Consider the following 22,206-nt stretch of genomic DNA (forward strand, 5'->3'; position numbering starts at 1 on the left):
AAAAATCACACAACCAATGAGTGTAATTACTCTTTTTTAAGTCTATTAAGTGGTGTTGTTCTATCAAGGCTCAGGGGTATAGGACATGAAGAACAAGATAAAGTAATGTGTATTTATTACTCCCGCTGGATCAATTTACCAGATATTTTCAGCTCCATAAAGCAAAATACACAAATGCTGCCTTTGTTACTTTTTTCAAACTGCTTTATTTTCTCCAAAAGAGGGACTGGCTGTTGGAGACAAACCGTGTTTGCCCTGTGGAGGTCCCCACGCCAACCCCCCTCAGTGGGGAAGTGAAAGAAAGCTGGTGAGAGTTTAAGGAGGTAGGAAGGGGCTGTGGTGGGATGAAGAGACACGCTAATCGCCTCAAGGCAGAATTATGTGGGTTTCCAGATGCAAGAGAAAAGTGGGAACTCGGCGCAGTGGTAACAGTGAGGCTTCTGAGCCCAAGGTCCTGGGTTCGAATCTGTTTCCCACTCACTAGCTGTGAAGTTGTAGCAAGTTACCAGCCCTCTGGGAACTGTGGCTCCTGTGAAATGGGGAGCGCCCACCTGACAGGCAACTCTAGCTCCCATTCACTGAAGTCTTGCTATATGCCAGAGAGATCTCTTTGCAGAAATCATCATTTATACCCAACAACAACACTGTGGGGCAGCTGCTTTATGAAGGAGAAAAACTAGGCTGGGAAGGTTGAGTCACGTGCACTGAGCAGTGGGTCTGGTTTTCAAAATCCATGTCTGTCTGACCTGAGAGCCCTCTCTCTTGGCCTCCATGCTCTTCAAAAACCTTGATAAAGCCACACTGGGCACACAGTAGGCATTGAGTAGACCTTATCTGCCTCTTGGGATCCATTGCTAACACAAGGAATGCCAGCTAAGCTCAGGGTCTGCTCTCACTGCCTTTGCACTAACGCTCGCTGACCACTCCAGAAGACAACCAACAAATTGCAGGGAGATGGAGACACCGCTGGCCTTCACAACAGACAGAGCTCCTTGCTCAATGTTTCTGGATTGCATTACGCATCTCAGCTCCACCGAGTTTCTGACTGACCACAGTCCCCAGCCCTCTCACCTCACCTCTACATTATAAAAAAAGTCAACCTTCACCCCCAAATTGGTCACATGCTGCTCTGGCTCCTGCCAGGATCTAGAAAGGAAGGCGCATTTGTGTGAAACAAGAACAGAATGCTGCGATTTAAAAACCTTAGCTTGCCCTTCCCCATGTGCATGTGAAAAAGAAAACCAAACAACATCTGGGGTTAGCATAATTATAGTATTTTAAATTTGTGTGTACAGCAACTATCACTAATGGTGACTCTCAGGGACACAATCATTTACAGAGGTGGGTTTAGCTTGCTCCCGTTCTCTCATTTGGTAAACGGGAATGATGTCTGCTTTTCTGACTTCTCTCACAAGAGGGGCTCCAATAAAACAAAGCATGTATAAGTTCTTTGAAAAAGCACAAGCCAGTATACAAAGGCATATTATTATGGAAAGCTGTCTGCTTGGTCTTTGGAGCCGTTTCATTTGACAGAATATGTGGGTGGTTGTATGAATCTAGCTTTGTCTATTCACAAACACATGGGTTTAATAAAGTACAGTTTGTTTTTTAAGGTGTGTGGTCCACGGCTCACTGAAACACTCCTGTTTGACAAACACTGACCATGATTCTACGAATGGGCGGAGCCCATTTTTGCCCCCCTAACAATGGACAGCAGGGATAGAAATCTCCCAGCCCACAGGAATACCCCGTGCTGGCTCCATCCGCCACTTCCTGACCCTGCTCTTGAACTCTCACTCCACCTTAACGTTCAGAGCCAAGAGGACAGCCACTGGTCTGAGTCACACAGACAGCTTCCTGGGGTGGGCTCCAGCCACAGTCCTCACACAGGCAAGTGGTCGATGCAAGCTGTGGAGTGTTTCCGTAACACACAGATGCATTGTGTCCTTGCTTACTCTTCCCAAACCCAGGGAAAAGGAGCTAGGAATGTCACCATCAGGCCACCGGGGATGAAGTGACACATGCCTATGCTATTTGCTCAATACTTCTGAACGTGATATGCTACCGTACGATGTTTTGAAAAGGAAGCACACAAAACTCCACCTCATATTCCTATTTCTCTTCTTTCTTTATGAATAAGAAAACTACCACCTGGCTTCTTTGGACTTCAAGCTTCTACCAGATTTATTTTTCTATTTTTTCAATAAATATTTACAGAGTGGCAACTGTGGACCAGATACTATGCCGAGGGCACCCACAGAGTCACCTCTTTTTATCCTTATGTGATCCCCATGACGTCAGCATGATGATTTTACAGGGGAAGAAACTGAGGCACAGGAGAGAAATCATATACTCAACTGCTCACCAGGATTAGGATTTCCTGCTCTGCAGAGACGGGTGGGAGAGCTCTCAGGAGCAAGGGTCCCACTCTGACCCCCGGGCTACCTTTTGTTGAGTGCTAAAGAAGTGATTAAAGCGGCAGTGCCCAAAAGTGGGAACTGTTACGTCTCCATTTGACAGAGAAGGAAATTGAAGCACGGAGAAGTAAAGAATTTTGCTAATAATAATAATAATTATTATTATAATTTTGACCCACATTACGTACTAATTAGTCGTTTCCCCCCCCCCCCGCTCTGAGTTCCACCCCCACCCCCCCAACCTGCCTCTCCAGTCTCTGCAGCAGACTCTAGAGACATCAAATGTCACAGGGAAGGTGAAGATGATCCCCAAATGGAAACTGGGAAGAATCTGGCATTGCACTCAAGCCTTCTTTCTACCAGAGACACCTAAGGCACAGACCACTGGGTGGACATTATTTAGTGTGCTATAAAAGTACCAATTATTGTCCCATGGGAAATGTATGGGAGCTAGGTTCTCGCTGAATGGAGGAGCCTACAGGTGAATCCAAGGCACATCTGTGCTGTGCATAGAGACTGCCATTCATGACTATTATGAGGTTATGGAATTGCTCACTGAGAGTAAGGCAAGGCCAACGGGAATAATGTGTAAGATGTGTAAGAGGCCCCTTCCAAAGACAAGGACGTGAGCAGGCTGACACGTCCTGTGACTTCTTCCTCGGGTGACATGCTGTTAAGGAGTGTTTACAAGGTGAACAGCATTTGGGTGCCAGTGAGGCTGTTCTGAGAAGCTGAGGGTAGAGGCTGAAGGCTGTGTGGTTCTTCCCGAGGTCTCTAGGTAGAGGATAAACGCTTCTGCTAGTCACGAACCTTCCTCCCTTTGAGCAGCCTCACGCCCTCACCCCCATCCAGAGCCCCTCGCATCTACACAGCGGTTTGTGGGGGCAGCTCTGTCAGGGACAAGGCTCTTTCCGACAGGAGGCTCTGTCTCCCTGGGCGGCAGGCATACAGGTCGAATGTGATGGTGAACTGATCCCCCAAAGAGGTTCGCTGAACTAGGAAGGATGCCAGCTTCACGTTCATCAGGACTTTATGAGGCGAAACAGACATAAAGTGACCTAGCCCTAGACCTAACTGTGGCAGGAGAGCACCTCTCACCTCCTATTTAATTTATCATAGTGTTCCCTTGTGAAATTTCATTTCAGTGCCAGTAAACAGTAAATGGCAGCTCAACGAATTCTGTACTTTGAACTCCTTCGGCATTTAACTGCTCTCTCCTCCGAGTGCTCACAGCAGAACTTTGGTTGCAAGTTTGTCAAATGAGCCTGTTGTTTTCTGAGACGTATAGTGGTGTGTACTGCAAGCTCTCCCACTCAGGGCCCAAGTGCCCCGGGGACAGAGGTGGGGATATTCCTCATATGGGACAACAGAAGTCAATAAATGTGGATTTCCTTCTTTCCACATTGGTGATTAATGACACGTGGCACCATGACTGCTGTTACTCTACCTTAAATTCTTGTTTAATTTCTCACCTTTGTGCCTTATTTCCCCTCTTAGGGGGGCTGCCTCTAGAGGGAGGAGGGTCTGTCTCATTTGCCCGCTTGTGAGATCTACCAGTATGTTTTATTTTGCCTTCTGGCTCTTCTCCCTTCAACAGGGGTAAGTATGGATTTTCATGTAGGTAGAAAAGCACTGTTCTTTTTCCTGAGAATCGGGATGATGTAATGATGAAAAACCTGGACTTTGGAGCCAGGCGGTTTAGGTTTGAATCTCAGTTTAGCACTTTACATACTGTGTGACCTTGGGCAAATGATTCAACCTCTCTGCTTATTTTCTTCTCTAAAATAGAGGTGGTACTAGTACCAATCTCAGAGGATTTTTGAGAGGAACAAAGGACACAATACATGTAAAATTAAGCACAGTATTACCTGGCACATAAGTGTTTGCTACTTTTAGTATTGCTTACCTTGTAGCAACAAACACACAAAGCACAAAAATATTGATAGAGTTGCTTATCTACGAATTAATTTTTATCAGTGGCAAAGTTTCCTGCCAATCACCCAAGCCCAAATTTCCAGAAACCATAACCCAAAGAGGAGGTATCCTGACCTTTGGCAAACGCTCAGGGTCGCCAGGGTGCCGGGGAATGACCTTCTGTAACCTCTGGAAGCCATAGTCGATGGTGGGTTCATTGAGAGCTGCAATGAAGAAGTCACGGGATTAGAACAATTTCAGGAAATAAGACGGAACATAATTGCAACACTGACGGTGTGGAAATAACTAGGGAGTCCAGAGCTTAATTGATACCTCTGAATTAGATTATGAAATCATCAGACAAGTGTGCCCTTTGCTGAACATTTCAACCATCTAGTTCTGCTATTACCATGGTGGGGAGTGACTCGCTCAAAAGAACAAGGAGTAGCAGGTATTGACCTCTGTCTGCTCCACTGGTCAAATTCTATATTCCTTACATTATTAAAAATAGAGAGTAAAATGGTATTTGATGTGAAGTTTTAGGACCCACGTCAGTCAGAAGCTGAGGTCAGAATGCTCAAGGGCTTATCTGAGGGTATCTACAGATTACAAAAAGTAGGAGAGTTAAAAGTACTTTCTTAGTTGCAAAATCTCTCGTGGCAGCTGACACAGTATGTCTGTGCCTCCTATGGCATTGAAGCCTCCACGAGTGTGGTGAGGGACAGACGATAGGAGTCTTCTCGGCATAGAGAGCCTAGTCCACCCTTGATGGAGTCTGCAATGAGGTCAGCACTGAAAATGCCCTTGATACAACACATCTAAAATGATGGACCGATTCACCAATATCAATATTATTTCAGGAAAAAGAGCAGCCTCAGTGGAGCACTAGCTGAGAGCAGCCGGATCTCCAAGAATTCTTTAAAAGACTATAATAATAATTGGTGACAAAGGGCCTTGTTGTACTTATACTGACTACACCTTCCTCACAGTGTCCTTAATCTAAACACAATACAAAGTGGACTCTGGTCCATAATTCTCAAAACTCCTCCCCAGGGTATGAAATCTCTTCAGCCTCCCTCACCTGGTGACAAAAAGATGGGAGCTCCATCCTATACAGGTAACCCCCATATCCTCTAAGTAATGGGTGGGTGGGTAGGTTCTTTTTTTCTTTTCTTTTTCAGTGTAACCAAAGTATTCAACTGCGTATTTTCTCCCATACTGAATAAAAAGACAATCTTTGTAGTTCTGACATTGAGCTATACATTAGAAAACAAGTTGCCACATGCTTTACTTAAAATGCATTTCCATTAACCTAAATTTTAAAAGTAAGATTCATACTACTACTAACTTTAAAAAACTGTATTAAATTCAAATAGGTCCCAAGGCTAATGGAAGCAATTTGTATACCAACCCAAACTGACTGGCCCACTTTTCAAAATACAGGTATGATAATCTTGTGGTTTTAAAAGGACATTTAAATTGAAAGACTGTGAATTTAGTACATAATTATACCAATAGAACCCTTTAACTTGTCAACTTGTAAATCTAAAAGGCTATCAATCATTTCTAAAGAGGAAATAAACCTTAAATTCCTTGATTGACAGTGCTTACTTTTTATGTAAGAAAAAAATAGGAGGAAAAAAAAAAAGCTGCACAAAGTGGCCAGAAATCCATTTACAAAAGTACATTGTTTTACATAGGTGAGTAAAAAGCCAATAATTACACCTCCAAAAGATACATAAATCAGAGTAAGTACTTTTTCCTCACTTGTATATTTTAAGTTAGAGCGAACTTCAGGTAACTTTTTATTAAAAAGATTTTTTCCCAAATGCAATGCTTATTGAAGTTGTTAATAGAGTAGCATTTTCATTTCAGATAATGTAATCATTTTTGCAAATATGAGATTTAGCCATGCTCCCCTCCACTCCCACCGCTTTCCAAACAGTAAACTTTCAACCTGTCTCTTGTGGAAATTAACTAAAATTATACCCAGGTGTACCAAATCTCTCTATCTATACTAGTATATGAGTCAAGGCACAATATTTATCATTCCTCCCATTTTATGATTACTTTCTAAACCCTTGAGAAGAATTCTTTTTTCAAATTAGACTTGTAGAGAAAAAGCCATAGGACCCGTTGTGCAGGGAAGCTGTTACTCGTAAAATCCACGGCATTTAATCAAGAAATGCAGGAGGGTGAGAGGAGTGAGCACGCAGGTTTAAGTTACACATCACATCCATCCCCCCACCCACAATACTAATTGCCAACCACGAAGTTTAACCATAAAAATAGCTTTAAGCAATTAATTGCATCATTTTAATATCTGAAGACATCATTCAGCATGCTGAAAATTCGAATTCTTGGTTTTATTTTTCAATCTAAGCTACCAACAAAATTTGAATTGTTGACCCACCCCTTCAGTTTTCTGCATAATGAATTCATTCCTACTATGTCAAGGAACTGTGGTTGTTCACTGAATGACCCTCTGATGTATGGGGGTGGGGAGGCTGTGTTTCTCTGGCCATATGGCGAATGCACAGCAGAATGACTGACACTTAATATCTGCAATTAAGAGAACCAATTCAAATATCATATGGAACTAATAGCTAAAGAGCTGAGGAGAAGTCATTCTGCTGCCACAAAGAGTAATTGAATTAGATATATTATACTCATTATTCAAAGAAAAATAAGCATCTACTCTGTGGAAGTACACTATGTGAGAGGAAATACTTCAGATAGTAAGACAAAGGCTTTTAATTTAGTTCCCATGCCTTTATGATTTGCTCTATGCTCATATCTTTAAATATGTTAACCTGCCCTCAATTTACATATTGAATATGACAATGAATTGTCCAGAGCTGTACACAAAGATAACACAAGAGGTATGCAAAGCTCATTGTCTTAAATTCAAAGGTGCCTGATGATTTCTCGGACTGCACTGACCAGAGACAAAAATTAAGCCAATTACTGAGTGGGAGGGAGCATATGATAAGGATTCTTTAAAAACAAACAAACAAAATAAAAAAACAAACAAACAAAAACAACAACCTGAAAACAGATTAAATGTGTAGAGAGGAGGATGCTTAAATGATGGCATACCCATGGGATGGAATATGGAGCGGTCCACAAAAGCAATGCTATAGGGAGAAAAGTATTTCCTGACATATTGCTAGGTTCAGAAGCAGATTACAGTGGCACATGTACAATATGGGTCCTTTTTTTTTTTAATGAACATACAGAGAATGAAGAAAATGTGTCTGTGTATAAACTGCCTAACAGTAGTTATTCTAAGACGTGGGTCTTAGAGTACTTTTCTTCCGTCTCTTTGTGCTGTGCATTCTCTAAATTTTCCACAATGAACATGTATTACTTTTATAATCAGAGAAAAAGGTTAAGAGCACGAGATTATTGCTGAGATGGAATTTGACCTGCTTGTATAAAGTAATGACATAAGAAATTATGCCTTAAAAGGGGTCTGTATACCCTTTTAATAACCTTGCATAGGTTATTACAGACCATAAGAAAAATAAGTAGTATACTTTTGGCCAGTTGTATAAATATGTGACTATTCATAAACTCTCTGAAAATCAACAGAGAAGGTAACGGGGAGGAATCATAAAGAATGGTATATTTATTTCATCAGTGGGGGTAGTTGTACCTTAGGGACATACACCTACCCTGCAAGAATGTAATATAAAGTTAATCTTTCAACAAAGTGACCTCATTGTATTCAAGCACAGGGCTCAGGGGACACCAGTAGAAATGGGACTAATCAATTTTCTCCCCTAAAACTGGGGACAATTTTGAGAATCTAGCAGAGAAAGGAGAAAAAAAAAACTTAATTGAGCATAATTAACTACAAATAAAGAAGCATGAGCATTTTAGGTTGGGGAAAAAAAAAAAAAAAACAGATGAAGCTGTAAATTGCAAATGGAACGCATTGATGAGAGCAGCTTATGTGGTTCTGCTTCCAAACTCCCAGTCCGTACCCTCCGAATAGGGTTTGAGAGGGCATCACCCTACACCAGTTAGGGATGGAAACAGAATCAGGGAGGCTCAAAGATTCAGAAAAACCCATAACCTCAAATAAGAAAAGCCTCAATTTTTAAAATGATCAGAACAAAATGGGACCAATATGGGCATTTAAAAAATTCTACAAGATAATAAATTCTCCGTGGATTCAATAATCATTTTTAGTGCCTACCATGTGTTCAGACGGCATCTGTAGAAATTAACTGTTTTGTGCCACAACACCCTAAGCCCTTAAAAATGAACTTTCTGAAAGGTATGTGGAATCCAATCTACAAAGACAGGTGAACCACTTTGACTGTGGAGCTGGAACACGTCTCTGAGCCTCACGGGCAGGCTTTCCTTCTGCCCAAGAATCCATTCTCTTGCCTCCGTGACAGTCAGATGGTACGTCCCCACCTCTGATCCTGTTTCTGGCATAGCCTTCACCAGGGTCACACTACACTTAGAGGGGACACGTGGATTTCAAGAGTGATCAAGTTATCGGGGAACCACAAACATTTGAAGTCAAGATGGCTTCCACTGTCCTGTTCAAACTTAGAGGTAGACAGGTGTTAGCTGAGGAAGCTGAGGAGAACCTTATGGAGCTGTGTACCTATATTACAGTAAGTCTGGAACTTTCCTATAAATTCAGAGAAAGCAAGAGGACGTGGTTCTACACAGGAGAGCCGGCTTGCAGGGCAGACATATCAGCTGAGATTTCAAAAAGCCCTTCTCATAGCTATGACACTACTGGGGCTTGGCTGTTGGTAGGCAGCAGAGGATGTATGTGTGGGACTGGCGTTTCAGCTTCCTCGAAGTCATTTGTTTTCAAAAAGTAAAAGTTAATTAAATGGTTAAGAAAAATCAAACCACTTCATCGAGCCGTGTGTTGGGACTGCTTACAAGTAAATGGCTTTGGATTCCTTCCCAGCCACCCCTAAAGGAAACCAGTAACTTTCTGTGCAGAACCGGTCTGCAAAGAGCCCTTCTACTTTGGGAGAAGGTCCTGGTCAAGACAGAACAGCTCTGGTTATGCAGAATCACTGTTTACAGGGTCCAAATTTTCATGCAGCATGAAATGCCATATGCAGATAAAATTTAGAATAATGCAACTAAATTTTATGCACTAACGCTAATGACAAGTTTACCAAGTCCATGCAAAACATCTGATAATGAGTAAATCCTAACTGAACATATATATATGGATTGTGCCTCTTCGTGCCTTTAGTCTTTTTTTTTTCTTTTTTAAATCCACTTTAGGAACACATCAAATACAGAAAATTCTGTTCAAGGGGATTCATTTGCAAGTTAAAATCATGTAGTCAAGACGGATACATTTTCAGTTATGAAAACTGATTTTTTTCTTTTCAGAGTTTACTGTCAGAGAAATCACTGCTCCGTCCTTCTTAACTTCTTGAACACTTATTCCTGGAAACAATGGAAACGAGAGGCTGGAGAGTTGTGTTCCCAGCATCGGGGGGAAAGTGCTTTGGTTGCCATTCCAACGTGAACGCGCAGAGTTCCCTGCTTTTATAGCTCAGCGGCTCACTGCAGTGTTTTAACATATTTCTGGGGTTTTAATTTCCTTTTTTTAATGGTTGTGTGACATGATGTCATTTTGACTGGAAATAAAAAGAAATGCAGATATTAGGAAGGTCATATTTATATTCTATTGCCATTTAATGTCCAAACAAATATCTAGACTCTGTGCCAAGTAATAAATAAAACCTCAGAGCAGAGGCAATGATAAAACCAGCACCTGGGTCTCCAACCTTCCCTGGTGACTACTCTATATTTGAACTAAAGGAGTAACAGCAGAGCATTTCCCTTCAAGGCAGATCCATTCTTGGCATGAGAGTTATTACATATGTGTCAGGCAGAGCTTTTTTCTTCCATAATGGCCCCATTTTTCTCTCCGTCACTAAATTAACAACCAGAGGTAAACAATAAAACAGCAAGTTATCTTCACAAACCTATCTTTAAGACCGAATTTAAAATATATAACCCCCCCCCCTAAAAAAAATCAACCAGAAACCTACACAAGAGCCAGAACTATGGTTAATAAAGAGATTTGCTGCATTTCCAGACATTTGGACATTTCATTGCTTCCTAGATGGCTAATGCACGAATGGTATTCAGGGTCGTCTGTCTCTTCAGTGGAAGGGATCCACTCCCTAAGAAACCTAAACCCAATCCCTTGCAAGAGAAGCCCCTGCTCGCAGTGCGAAATGCTTTTCCAGCCTGGCGCCTTGCCTCACAAGCCAGTGAGGTCCAGGAGAGCTTTGGGAAGAGGCTCACTGAACTGCAGAAAGCTGTAACTGAACCAGAAGGGTGTCAGGATGAAGCCAACATGGGCAGAATCTACCAACACAGGAGCCAAAGGAAAATTTCCAAACTGGCTTTGAACTTGCTCTGACTTCTTATTTGTAGTCTTCAAACCTCTTGATGTGTGGCAACAACTATAAGATTCAAAAAAAAAAAATCAAGCGAAGGAAGTAATAACCTCTCTCTACCGAAGGTACAATCAGTTGGCATGTGTGGCCAAGTCATTTTTACAAAGTGCGGAGCCAGAGCACGCAAGGTAACGATGGGAGGGAGGAAGGGAGCTGGAACGTGGATGAGAGCCCAGGAGGATGAATGCACGGACGTGTGGAGAAAGAGATGCTAGACCCCGAGTGCTGTCCCTTGGAATGCAAGGAGCTTGCGTATGTTTCGAAATTAATAACTCTTCCAGAAGCAAAAGCAATCAAGAGCAGGAAGGAAGAATTAAGAGGGACTTTCTTTTGTTTTTCAAAATGGAAATAGCTTTACTGTTTTTCTAAGTTTAAAACAAATACATTCTTATTGTATAAAAATTGCAAAAGACACACAAAAAAAGGGATAAAAGCCCCATAATAGCCCCACTCATATAATCTCCATATTAGTATGTATGCTTTCAGACATCTTCACCATACTGTTTTATATAAATATAGATTATATACATATTTATATCCACTTCATTCTTTTTAATGGCTGTAGCTTGTTGTATTATGTGGCTGGCCATAATTTACGTAACAAATCCCCTGTGAAAGGGGATGTATGCTTTTTTCCCCCAAATTTTCACTGATCTGAGAGTGCTATAATCAACAACACTCAGGAGAGATTCTTGGATATAGCAATATGCACATTTCAAGTCTTTTGATACATATATTTCTTAACTATCCTTCGTAAAATGTATACCAATTTACACTTTGACAGCTACTTTTAAAGACATCTGCAAAAGAAAACTAATTTTTAAGATTTTTGCGTCCTGAACGCAATTATTCTCTAAAATATCAGCACCTCTGAAGGTTGTTAATAGATATTAAGGATCGCAATAACTACGTTAGAAATGTCATTTTAAATACATCCTGATACGAGACCCTTTCCTCGGTAATATCAAAGTGCTTTATAGATACTATCTCATTGGTTCCTTCAATATGCTCTTGACATAAATGCCAGAAATTATTACTCAGAACAGGAGGTGAGAAACTGAGGCACAGAAAGAGCTAGCTGCATAAATCAGAACGAGTGTTTCACGTACTATTACCAAATCAATGAAACTTTTAATTTTTTTTTAAATGAATATCTCTGAAACAGAAATACCTATGAAAGAGAAATCCAGCATTAGGAGGAATCCTTGTTCCCAGACTCCTCACTTTACACAGGAGAACAAGTCACTCGGCTTGATTTCTTTACATAAAGCTCACCATGTCATCCAACAAAAAACCATCTGGCGAAGCCATCCTGGTATTTGAAACTTGCCCCACAAATGATTAAGAAACTGGTTTTTCTGTCTCCCCAAGTTCTACTTCTAGGTCTGAGTTGGGCTCTCAAAAGTTAATTTGTCTTTTAGGCAAAAGAGACCCCAAATGCTGTTGCGCTACATTAAGCCAACTTATTTCACACCACGCCCAGTTGGTATTTCTAGAAGATCCTTGGTGAAAAGCCACTGGCAGAAGGGGAGCATCTCTTCATAAACAGACCCCTTTCTTGCCCTGGAGGGTTACACTCTGTATCTAAACCGGGAAGTAGGTGAGCATCCAATAATTAGGGGAAAGTGTACCGCTCTCTAACTGTAATAAAGCTGATGAGAAAGTTGCCTGTGGTTGAGTATGATGTGCTCTGAACAGCAGGCCTTTCAGGAGCTTTGATTTAGATTTCCAAATGTGATGCAAGGGAAAAAGTAACATTAAATCCCTCAAACAAACAGAAGCGTGAAGATCTTCATGGATTTGTTTATTTATTTATTTTGCTTTCAATCTTTTTCATTTTTTAAAAAAATTTTGGATCATTTATGATTAGGTTTCAAAGCCAGATTTGCTCATTGGAACAAGAAGAGGATGAATTTTCGCTGTGTAATGGATGATGGTGCTTAAGTACTGAAGACCAACACACTCTGTCTTTCTTAACGTTTAAGGGTAAATCCATAATTTTCTCCCCGACTGGCATATCATCTGATATAACAAGAGTAATATTCCTTCTATAATTGTTCTTCAGATTTCTTCCCAAAGACTTTTGACAATAACGGTTACCAAGGGGGTAAAATCACCCAGCCTGTCTGATAAACATGTTTTCTTGCGTTCCCACCCCAGTGAGCGCTTGACACCACACTTTTATCATCCAGTGTTTGTTCAGAATGAGCTTAGAACAGCAATTGCCGGGAATAGGCAGGCGATAAACCGCATTGATTTAACACATCTTGTTTTCAATCATGCTTGGATTTTCTGAGCACGCATTTTTCCTGTACTCTGGCTTGTAGCTTTTATCTGACGAGCTGATCCCTTTTCACTGGAAAATGAAAAGGTCGCACAATAAGACACGGTTTACTGGAACTTGAACACGCACCAGGGAAAGTATTTTAGATAAATACTGTCAGACATAGTGGAGCTGAATTTCAACAACACAATTGCTAAACAACAATACTTATTACTCTCCTAGAACAAGCTACCAGCACCTTATGGCTCTCAGTGGGGAACGGCACCGAGTCAGGCTCCAAAGCGAAGAAACCCTTCTCTGAGCCTTGCGCTAACCAAACACAGAGTTCTGAGCTGAGGTCTAACTTGTGATTGTTAATATCACAGTTTTATGCGACAACTCGAATCACTGTTCCCACTGTTCACAGACTTGTTTCGTCTAAACCAGTGGACAGGTTTTGGAAGAGTTGGATAATAAAGCGATAGCAGAGTTCTGCAGACTGTCAGGTTGGGAGGAGAAAAAAAATCCCAAGAAAAGTGAAATAAAAGTAACTCCAAGTAATCCATTCAGTCCACTAATAAGACAGAAAGATACTTGTAACTTGCAGATACGAGAGTCTTAAGTGAATTTCTGGTAATATTTTAATGGAGTCAAAGAGAACTTATAATAAGCCTAGACATTTTTATCAGTCTAAACGCCAACCTAAACAGCATCTCGATATAAAATAAATGGAATCAGGCTTCTTTAGTGTCGACCCAGCCTCTGTAATTATCATCGCTGTGTGCCACCAGCCTTAGACTCAGCCAGAGAGTCCCTTTACCTGAACTACGTTGGAGACCTTTCCCTTTTAGCTGTAACTGGCATTCTGAGTAGAACTTTGATATTCATTGTCTACTCCAGAGCTTCTCAAACTTTCCCTGTTCACAGTACCTGAGTGTCTCAGGAAGCTATTCACAATGCCTCTAAGCCAAAAGGAATATGCCAAGAGGCTCCGTTTATTAATCACTTATGTCCATCCGGCTTACTATTTTTATAGTCTAACTCAGTAGCCATTTGAAAAAAAATATAAAGCAATTGGAAGAAAAGAAATCTATCATACTTTTATATTATTCTAAAATAAAAACAACAACTTGCTAATGGGGTGTGTGCCCCTGTTGGACACCACCCAACTTCTCAATCCTTGGAATAAGACTGGACATCAGCACCCTCTTTTCTAGTAGTCCCTGTTCATTTGCACAAGACACTTCCTTTTGACATCCAGGACTGCTGCAAATTCAGCTGTGCAAAGGCATGACACCATCCAAAGGAATGCAGTATAAGCAAATGCTATGAACTAGCTCGAATTAGTACTTGGTGTGGAATCTGACAGACTGACAGCATCACTTGTTTCCCTCGACTTTAACATACCCCATTGCACCCATGTAAGTTGACAGGGCCACCTTGGGGCATAAGTTTAGGGAAAATAGATTCACTCAGAAACATAGAATTAATTACCTGCGAAGACGTCACAAGGATCCGTGGTATTCATTCATTGTATCTTTTCTTCTAATAATTATTGTAACAGCAGCATGAGCTAATACTTCCTAAGGACTTACTATATGCCAAGCACTTTACATGGATTGACCTACCTAACCTTTACCACAACCCTAAAAGTAAGTAATAGTGTTATTCCAATTTTTCAGAGGAGGAAACTGAGGCTCAGAGGAGTTAAATATCTTCCCTAAATCCACAGAGCTAATGAGTGAAAAGTCAGAGATCCAAACCCAAGCAGTGTGCCTCCTACAGTATTAACCTCTTTGCTAGAACAACCAAGTGAAGACAACCAAGAGACCTGCAGAAGAGGTCTCTAGGAATTTTGGATTACAGGGCTTTTCTAATGCTTTTCTTGCTCCCCATGTATCCTTCTATCTGCAATCTACTCTAGTCCTTTTCTTTTTCTTAACTTACATCCCATGGAAACCTTTGTCTTTTACTCCAGACCTCATTTGACTTCCATTTCTCTGACAGTAGTCTTCTTCACTTTGTTCCCACCCTTTTGGAGCAACACACAGGGAGATTTGTATCCAGACTATCTCACTGGCCAGCGATGCACCTGTGGAAAGGTCATGTTCTTTAAGGCTTCCTTATCTGTAAGTGAGGGTGTCATGGGGTACTGTTTGTACCCCGCTTAGCACATAATAAACACCCAACAGGCATCTGTTATTACTAGTACCAGACTACCTGCCATGTGCTAGAAGTAGGGGCAGATATGGGGAACTCAGAATTAGACACATTGACATATCCCTCGCTCTCAGGGAACTCCAGCATCTACAGGAGCAGAAAGACGTAAACAGAATTCTAGAACAATGTGATAAATACATATGAGGATGTGTTGTAGAATTCTAGGAGAACATCAGGTATGTTTCACTTACACTTGGGGTTCAGCCTTTCCTCCCACACTTACACTAATGCGAAATTACACCCCAAAGAATTCCACCACTTCTGATGCTCAAATAGTACCCTGAAATCAAGCTCTATCTATAGTAGGACACGACTGTTTGAAAACAACATAAGTTTTGTGACCAATTGGGAAGAAAACTAGAGAGAAGGCACCTAATCAAGGTGGGAGTCTTTCCTAGACTTGGGGTGTTTTACATTGTTTAATGAATTTCATAAGATTGGAAGCCTGCTGTATACAAGGCCGTGTGCTTAAGATGAAAAGAAAAAGCAATACAACACAGTCCAGTTTCCTATGCATCCCCAGCTGGAGATGCACCTCTCCCCGGCACTGTGATGCACCTTAAGGAGTGCCTGATCCAGTGGGGGAGACAGGCCTGTAATCAGCGGCTGCAAAAAGATACCAAACAGCAGCATTACTAATGCCCTCATAGTATATGCACAGAAGAACTGAAAGATAATTCTCCAGTGGAGTCAGGGAAACACTTACCAAAGAGGTCATATTGGAGCGGGATGTGTAAGGATAAACAGGACTGTTCTATTGGAAAGGGCAGGAAAAGCGTTCCGGGCCACAGAACAGCACGAACAAAGGCACAGAGATACAAAAGGGCATGATGTGTTCAGATAAGGTTGTGTATTCCAGTTTGTGGAGAGCACAGCTTACATAGTGAGAGTATGTAGGACGTTGAAGAGTAACCATGAGGCAGTATTGGCCTCCCACGCTGGGCCAAGAACCCTTTCTGGTAGGCAGCAAGATGCTATTTAAGGTTTTCCATATCATAGGAGTGACACAGTGAGATCTGTATTTCGAAGACATAACCATAAGAGTCCAATAAAAGGTAGTTTTTAAAGTCAGTACTATTGCAATAATTCAAATGGAAAATGAAAGACCAACTAATGATGAGGCGGTCACAGAGAAAAAGGGAGATTTCAGAACTATTTTAGAATAGAATTTACATGACTGCATTAGCACGTTAGATGTGAGGGGTTAGAAAGAACGGAGGATGAATCTGACACTGAATTTACCTGGCTGGGTGGACAGAGCTGCCATTTAGCAGAACAAGGAAAACAAGAAGGAAACTGTATATGGAAGGAAAAAGTCATGAGTTCCATGTCAGATATGCTGCGTTTTAGATGCCAATGGGACATCCACGTAAAAATGTTTACTCCACAGTTGCAAATAAAAGCCTGAAACTCAGGAAGAAGACTATGGAGCTAATGTTCTGGGTGATACCAAGATGTGGGTAATAGCTGAAACTACGGGTGTGAGCAGAGAACCAAGGACAGACATTGCTGTGGGAATACGTACAGTTAAGGAATCCTTACAGAAAGATTCAGAGACCAAAAGGACAGAGGCAGGTCAAAAACGTAGAAAGAACACCGGGAGAGAATAAGGTCACTGAAATTAAATGGGGAGCTTAACATCGAAAGAGTTTTTGTCCACACCATCTCGTGTAGCTGAGGAATCAGCCAGGAGAGGCCTGAGGAAAAACTTGCAAAGTAGACCATTCCAAGAGCACTAGCACAGGTGTAGGCACCGTTTTAGAAGACTCGGGAATGCTTTAACCCAGAGGCTCCGGTTTTGTTTTGTCTCATGCAGTAACCCCCATACACAGGTCTGAACACACCAAGCGAGTCAGGCTTGTTGGCAAAACTACTTGCCCAGCTGAAGCTTAGCTAATGACAGGAGGTATATGAGAGAGCAGAGGGCACTCAGGCCCAGATTGGAGTCAACTCAGTCCCCCCAAAAAGTGTAGAACTCTAGGTGCCCTGACACAAAAGTTATGATGCCAAGTTCACCTTCAGATTTGGTCAATTACTGCTAGTACAGTGGGAAGGGAGAGGATGAGGGGATTTTCCATGGCTCTTGGTTTTTTTTCTGCTCCAAATCTTGACGCCTCTCTTTTAAGAAGAGGACGGAACCACTTGGTCACTTGAGGCGCTCCAATGAGGTTCTTCTTGTAATCTACTTTCGATTTGGACTTGTGAACCATGGAGGATGGGGTCTTCTTGCCACAAAAATACTGACGAACTACATTTGTATATGTAACCAGAATTCAATCTTCTCCTTTGGATGCTGGTGGTCTTAATATTGGTCCCTGACGACTTACAATCAATAGCTGTTTAGTTAAGCAATTCACTTGCTTTTGGAATGACAGTTATTGTGTGGGCAATGGGTATGTGGCCACTTCCGCAATAAGCCCACGTCTCCTGATGGAGTGAACATTACAATCACACATTTGTTGCTATTAGCTCATGAGACGCTGGAAACCAATTTTGAAAAGCAAGTAATAAAGCACCACATAAAAAATATGGTGTAATTACTTCTTGGTCAGGTTAAACCTACTGTGGAGATAAAAACCAAAGGGAGCAGCAAGAACCAGAAGTGGGGTTTCTGTAAATTTGACACTGGTTCTGACCTCCGGTAAGGAAAAGGCTTCAACCCCCCTCCACCCCCCACCTCAGCCAGGTGCACAGAAGGCTATCTGTGTTGCATGTTTACCAAATCTGTTGAAAATCGCTTTAATGAATTTATCCCAGTGATGCTTATGCCATCTCTCCAGAGCTAAAGAGAATGAACCAGTCACTAAATGATTGACCCAAAGTCGTTCAGATTCTCATTTTAATTTAGGCCCAGCCCCTAAACATAGGGGGGCCTTGGAAATGAAATTGGAGAGCAACCACCAGGCTGGTATAATATGTTCTCTAAATGTAGAGGAAAAAGAAGAAAGTTGGTGGAGGGGGGGGTGGGTGGGTGGAGGGTTCTATTTGGAACATGAACCACACTGTCCAGGAGGTATGGAAATGCTGCCTATTACTGTTGATCGGTGAGCAAACACCCCGGTAACCCACTAATGTGACCAGAAGAAGCAAACCAACCTCCACCTCTGGGCTGTGATCTTTCACTTGTCATCATAAGTGCCTGAGAGGCAATCCCAGTATAGATGACACACCATGGGCAGGTGTGTGTAGGGGAATAGGTGAGGGGCTTAGGCAAAGTGACGCTGACAACTTTTCAGGATGGCGTGGCACATTCCATATCCAAGGATATCATGACTAGCCTTTCATGAGTGCTACTCTGGGTTATTTCCAGCTCCTGGGAAGACATTTCGTTAGTATTTCTGTTCAGCCCTTCTAAAACTTGCAGATGGTCCTCCCAAGGTATGTGCATCAGGAATAGACTTTGTGACAGGATGCTGTTGGAGAATCCCACTAGTCCGCTGACAGAGCCACTGCAGGCTAAGTGTTTACTAACAAAAATGACTTGCATGGTTAAATTCTCAATGATAGCAATTTGTATGGAGACACAGTGCTCTGGTACACTGATGGTTGGTTAGAAATGGGTACAACTTTTTATAGGGCAAATTGTCTATCTATGGGGAGAGAGGATAAAAAAACTAAGTTCAGAGACTAAATCAAGTTCTGACGCATCCCCAAAAGCAAGCCCTGTGGCCACACAAACCACTTCTAACAACTCTTTATTTTTCCAAGTGGGCGCAGGCCCACACCAGCCACACCAGCCCTGTGCATCTTCAGAAATGCTGTCTTACACTTCAAGAAGGCATCATTCTTGCTCTGACTCCCCCAGGCTCTCTTCTCCCTTCAGACTGGAACTAGAGACTGAAATTCTCTAAACTGAATCTTCCAATTGCCACTGAATTAATGGGTGTGATGCAGCAGCTTCATATGAATCATAAATGGGAACAAGAGAAAACAAGGGACCTCCCTTCCATATTCCCTCTCTACAATCTGCAGGCCCCTCCTGGAGGTTGGTGAATTCAGGGGAAATGAAAATACATATTTAACTCCATCTGTGGAATTCACTTTGCCTGAGGCCACTGTGTCAAATACAGTTGCTGGGTTTTTCAGAGAGCTGAGACATACCTGCAGGGGCAGAGATGAGGCTTGATAAACTGCTGACCTAGTCCCAGATGGAAAAATTTTATGATTATATTGGGACAATAGGTACTATGACCCTTTAAGAGCAAAATCAAATATACTGGATTGCATTTTTCAAAAGCTACCAAAACAACTTCTAGGTAAGAATACTTTTTTTTCTAAAGTCTCCGTTCTAACTCTGGAATTAACAACTTGATTTCCTGATGTGGTCAGATTGAGGGGCAAAAGCCCTTCACTCAATCAACTTCATAACTTTATTCCTGCAAAGATCCTTCCTTTCACAAAGGAAAAACAACCAAGCTTTAGAGACCCTAAGCGATCAGTGTAAGATCAAACAGCTAGTTAACAGCTGAATCAGAACGAAACTCAAATGTTGGACCCAATTCACACCAGGTCCCCAGCATCAGTCCCCCACATAAGCCTGATTTTAAAATAAAAAGGATTACTTATTGAGAACTGGTCCTCAGCACTTTACTTTTGTTAACTTATTTTCTTCAACACCCCAAGAGGTGAGTATTCCTATTTCACAGATAAGAAAACTGAGGCTGTTAGCATGGGAGTGAGAGATAGGTAAGCAGTGAAAAGAAGTGTGATTAGAGGCACTTGTGGCAAAGGACAGCAAACCTACCCTTCAGATCACAATATCTTCGTTACAAGATCCATCTCCTATAACTGCTGGCCATTTCAAAGCCAAAAGGTCCTGCTGTTTTATAAAATAAACACTAACTGCAAGAAGACCAATGACGGCTCCCAGGATCCTTAAAAGTATCATGGAACAATGTCTATGAAGTATCCTCTTTTTTTCTTTTTCTTTTTTTTTGTCAATCTCTCTTGAAACCTGTTTTGTAAAATCCTCTGGAATGAAAAACAATGTGCTCTGACTTTACCTAAATTCCTGTAATGGAAACATGATAAGAATTGTAGCCCACAATAACTGATGCAGTTAGAATGTGCTAGAGACTGTCCTCAGCACTATATTCATCCCGTCAGTTCTTAGCCATCCCTATGAAATCCACACTGTTGTCATCGGCGCATTTACAGATAAGGGAAGACCCTGAGGATGGCAGGGAGGTGATGGATCCTGCCCGAATTTTCCAGCAGTCAGAGCAGAAGCAGGATTGACACTTAGGCAGTCAGTTTCCAGCGCCCACCCACTTACTCACCCCTCGCACTGGACTACCCCTGTGGAAGCAGTTAGCTAATACACTGGAAGAATGATGGTGCCTTTTCCTTCAGGGCGACACAGAGTGAAACAAGCTATAAAAGATGCCTCGAGCAAAACTATCTGGCTTCGACTTGGAAATATAAATGTGTATCCATATATGCTATATAAAGACTTGACTCCGGTAAGACGTCAGTTTAAAAAGGGAAACTTTCCAAAATGAATCACACTTAAGCCCCAAACCATTTTCTGTGAGGTCTATGGTGGTGATGTCACCCGTAAAAAAGGATGAGAAATGACACACATTTCTCCATTATCACCTTGCGGCTTGTTTAATCTCACCTGGCAAGTTTTCCTTAATCAAGTAACTTGAAAATTGTATGGAATCTTGAGGCAGCTCAGGCTCGCAGGGTGGGATTCTGATCTGCTTTCTTCATTAACTGCTCATACCCCAGAAATGAGAATGAAGCCTCTCCTCCTAGGGAGTCTTTTAACTGAAAAACTCATCTTAATTGAACGCACACATCAGTTAACTATCCTCGGATTCACAAACCATTAATGCCCCATTTTCACAGAGTGTCTTCTCTTCTTTCTGGCTGTCAAAAGGCTGGCACTCTCAGGGCTGTGCTTAGAGGAATGTGAGATTCAGCAGGAATGTGGAGGGGACAGGAGAGGGAAGAAGGGAGTGCATTAAGCACTCATCTTCACAAGCAAACGAGCACTCTGAGGCTGAGCAGCGAGAACAGCAAATAATGCTGCCCTTGCAAAACTGACGTCCTCCCATCACGGCTCTGAGTCAGTGGCAAGGGATTCACAAATAATGCCATCCTGCCCTCTGAGCACCAGTTAAGCAGGCTTCAAATGTGCCTACGGAGGGAAGACAATGCTTGCAAATTAGAGCCTCGTGGATGTAAAAGGATGGTGTAATGATAAAAGGAGGTGGGGGGAAGAACGAATAATTGCACATTTCTCTCCTGAAATATCTGGCCTGTTTCAAAGTTCTACTTTTCTTTCTCTCTCCAGAGCAGAACGATCTTAGCAGGGGTTTGAGCTGTGTCCCCAAAAGAGTCTTGTCAGCCTGCTCCTAACATGGCAAACCCCTATGGAAGAGACCTAGACGGACTACCCTTCTGTGGCAGGGGCAGGAAGCCTCTTGAGGGAGAATATGCCAGCTGTGCTGAGTTATGCCCTGAGTGTGTGGCCTCTGGAAGTCAGGAGCCTGTGAGATTATGTCTCGGATGGAGAAGACATTTATAATTAGACTTTGTCAAAGAGATCACATATTTAAGTTCTTATTGCATGGGGAAATATTTGGGCTCTATTGGAATTTTTTTTTTTTTTTTAATTCTCATGAAAATATGAGAAACCATCAGGAAGATCCATTTCCCCAAATACGCTATGCCATCTTTTTAAACAGCCTGAGTTTGCTTTTGAAATAAACTCAGAATCTGGCCATGTTCCCTTTGGCCAAGATTCTAAAATCAACTGTCACTATAATTCTGTAAACACAGAAAAGAGGTTCCTGACTCACTATAGCCCTGACCTTGAGCTTTGGTAGTGAAGGTACCAAATCAGGTCATTTGAATCCCACACCAACCACTCCACAGTGAAAGTAGGGTACCAGTGCACCTGCTAGGGATGCCGTGACTT

At 41.9% G+C, this 22,206-nt stretch overlaps 1 protein-coding gene across 8 annotated transcripts in view; it reads right to left on the reverse strand.

Moving 5' to 3' along the window:
* The window catches only part of EBF1 (EBF transcription factor 1), a 375,520-nt gene that overhangs the window by 27,369 nt on the left and 325,945 nt on the right, over window positions 1–22,206 (reverse strand). For all 8 annotated transcript variants that reach the window (XM_019740498.3, XM_019740508.3, XM_019740527.3 and 5 more), the window contains exon 11: window positions 4,467–4,555. In XM_019740498.3, coding sequence (XP_019596057.1) covers window positions 4,467–4,555 — 89 coding nt within the window. The remainder of the gene's footprint in view (window positions 1–4,466; window positions 4,556–22,206) is intronic.

The sequence above is a fragment of the Rhinolophus sinicus genome, chromosome 5, assembly GCF_057876585.1.
Source record: "Rhinolophus sinicus isolate RSI-liver-muscle chromosome 5, RSI-T2T, whole genome shotgun sequence".
Classification (NCBI taxonomy): Eukaryota; Metazoa; Chordata; class Mammalia; order Chiroptera; family Rhinolophidae; genus Rhinolophus; species Rhinolophus sinicus.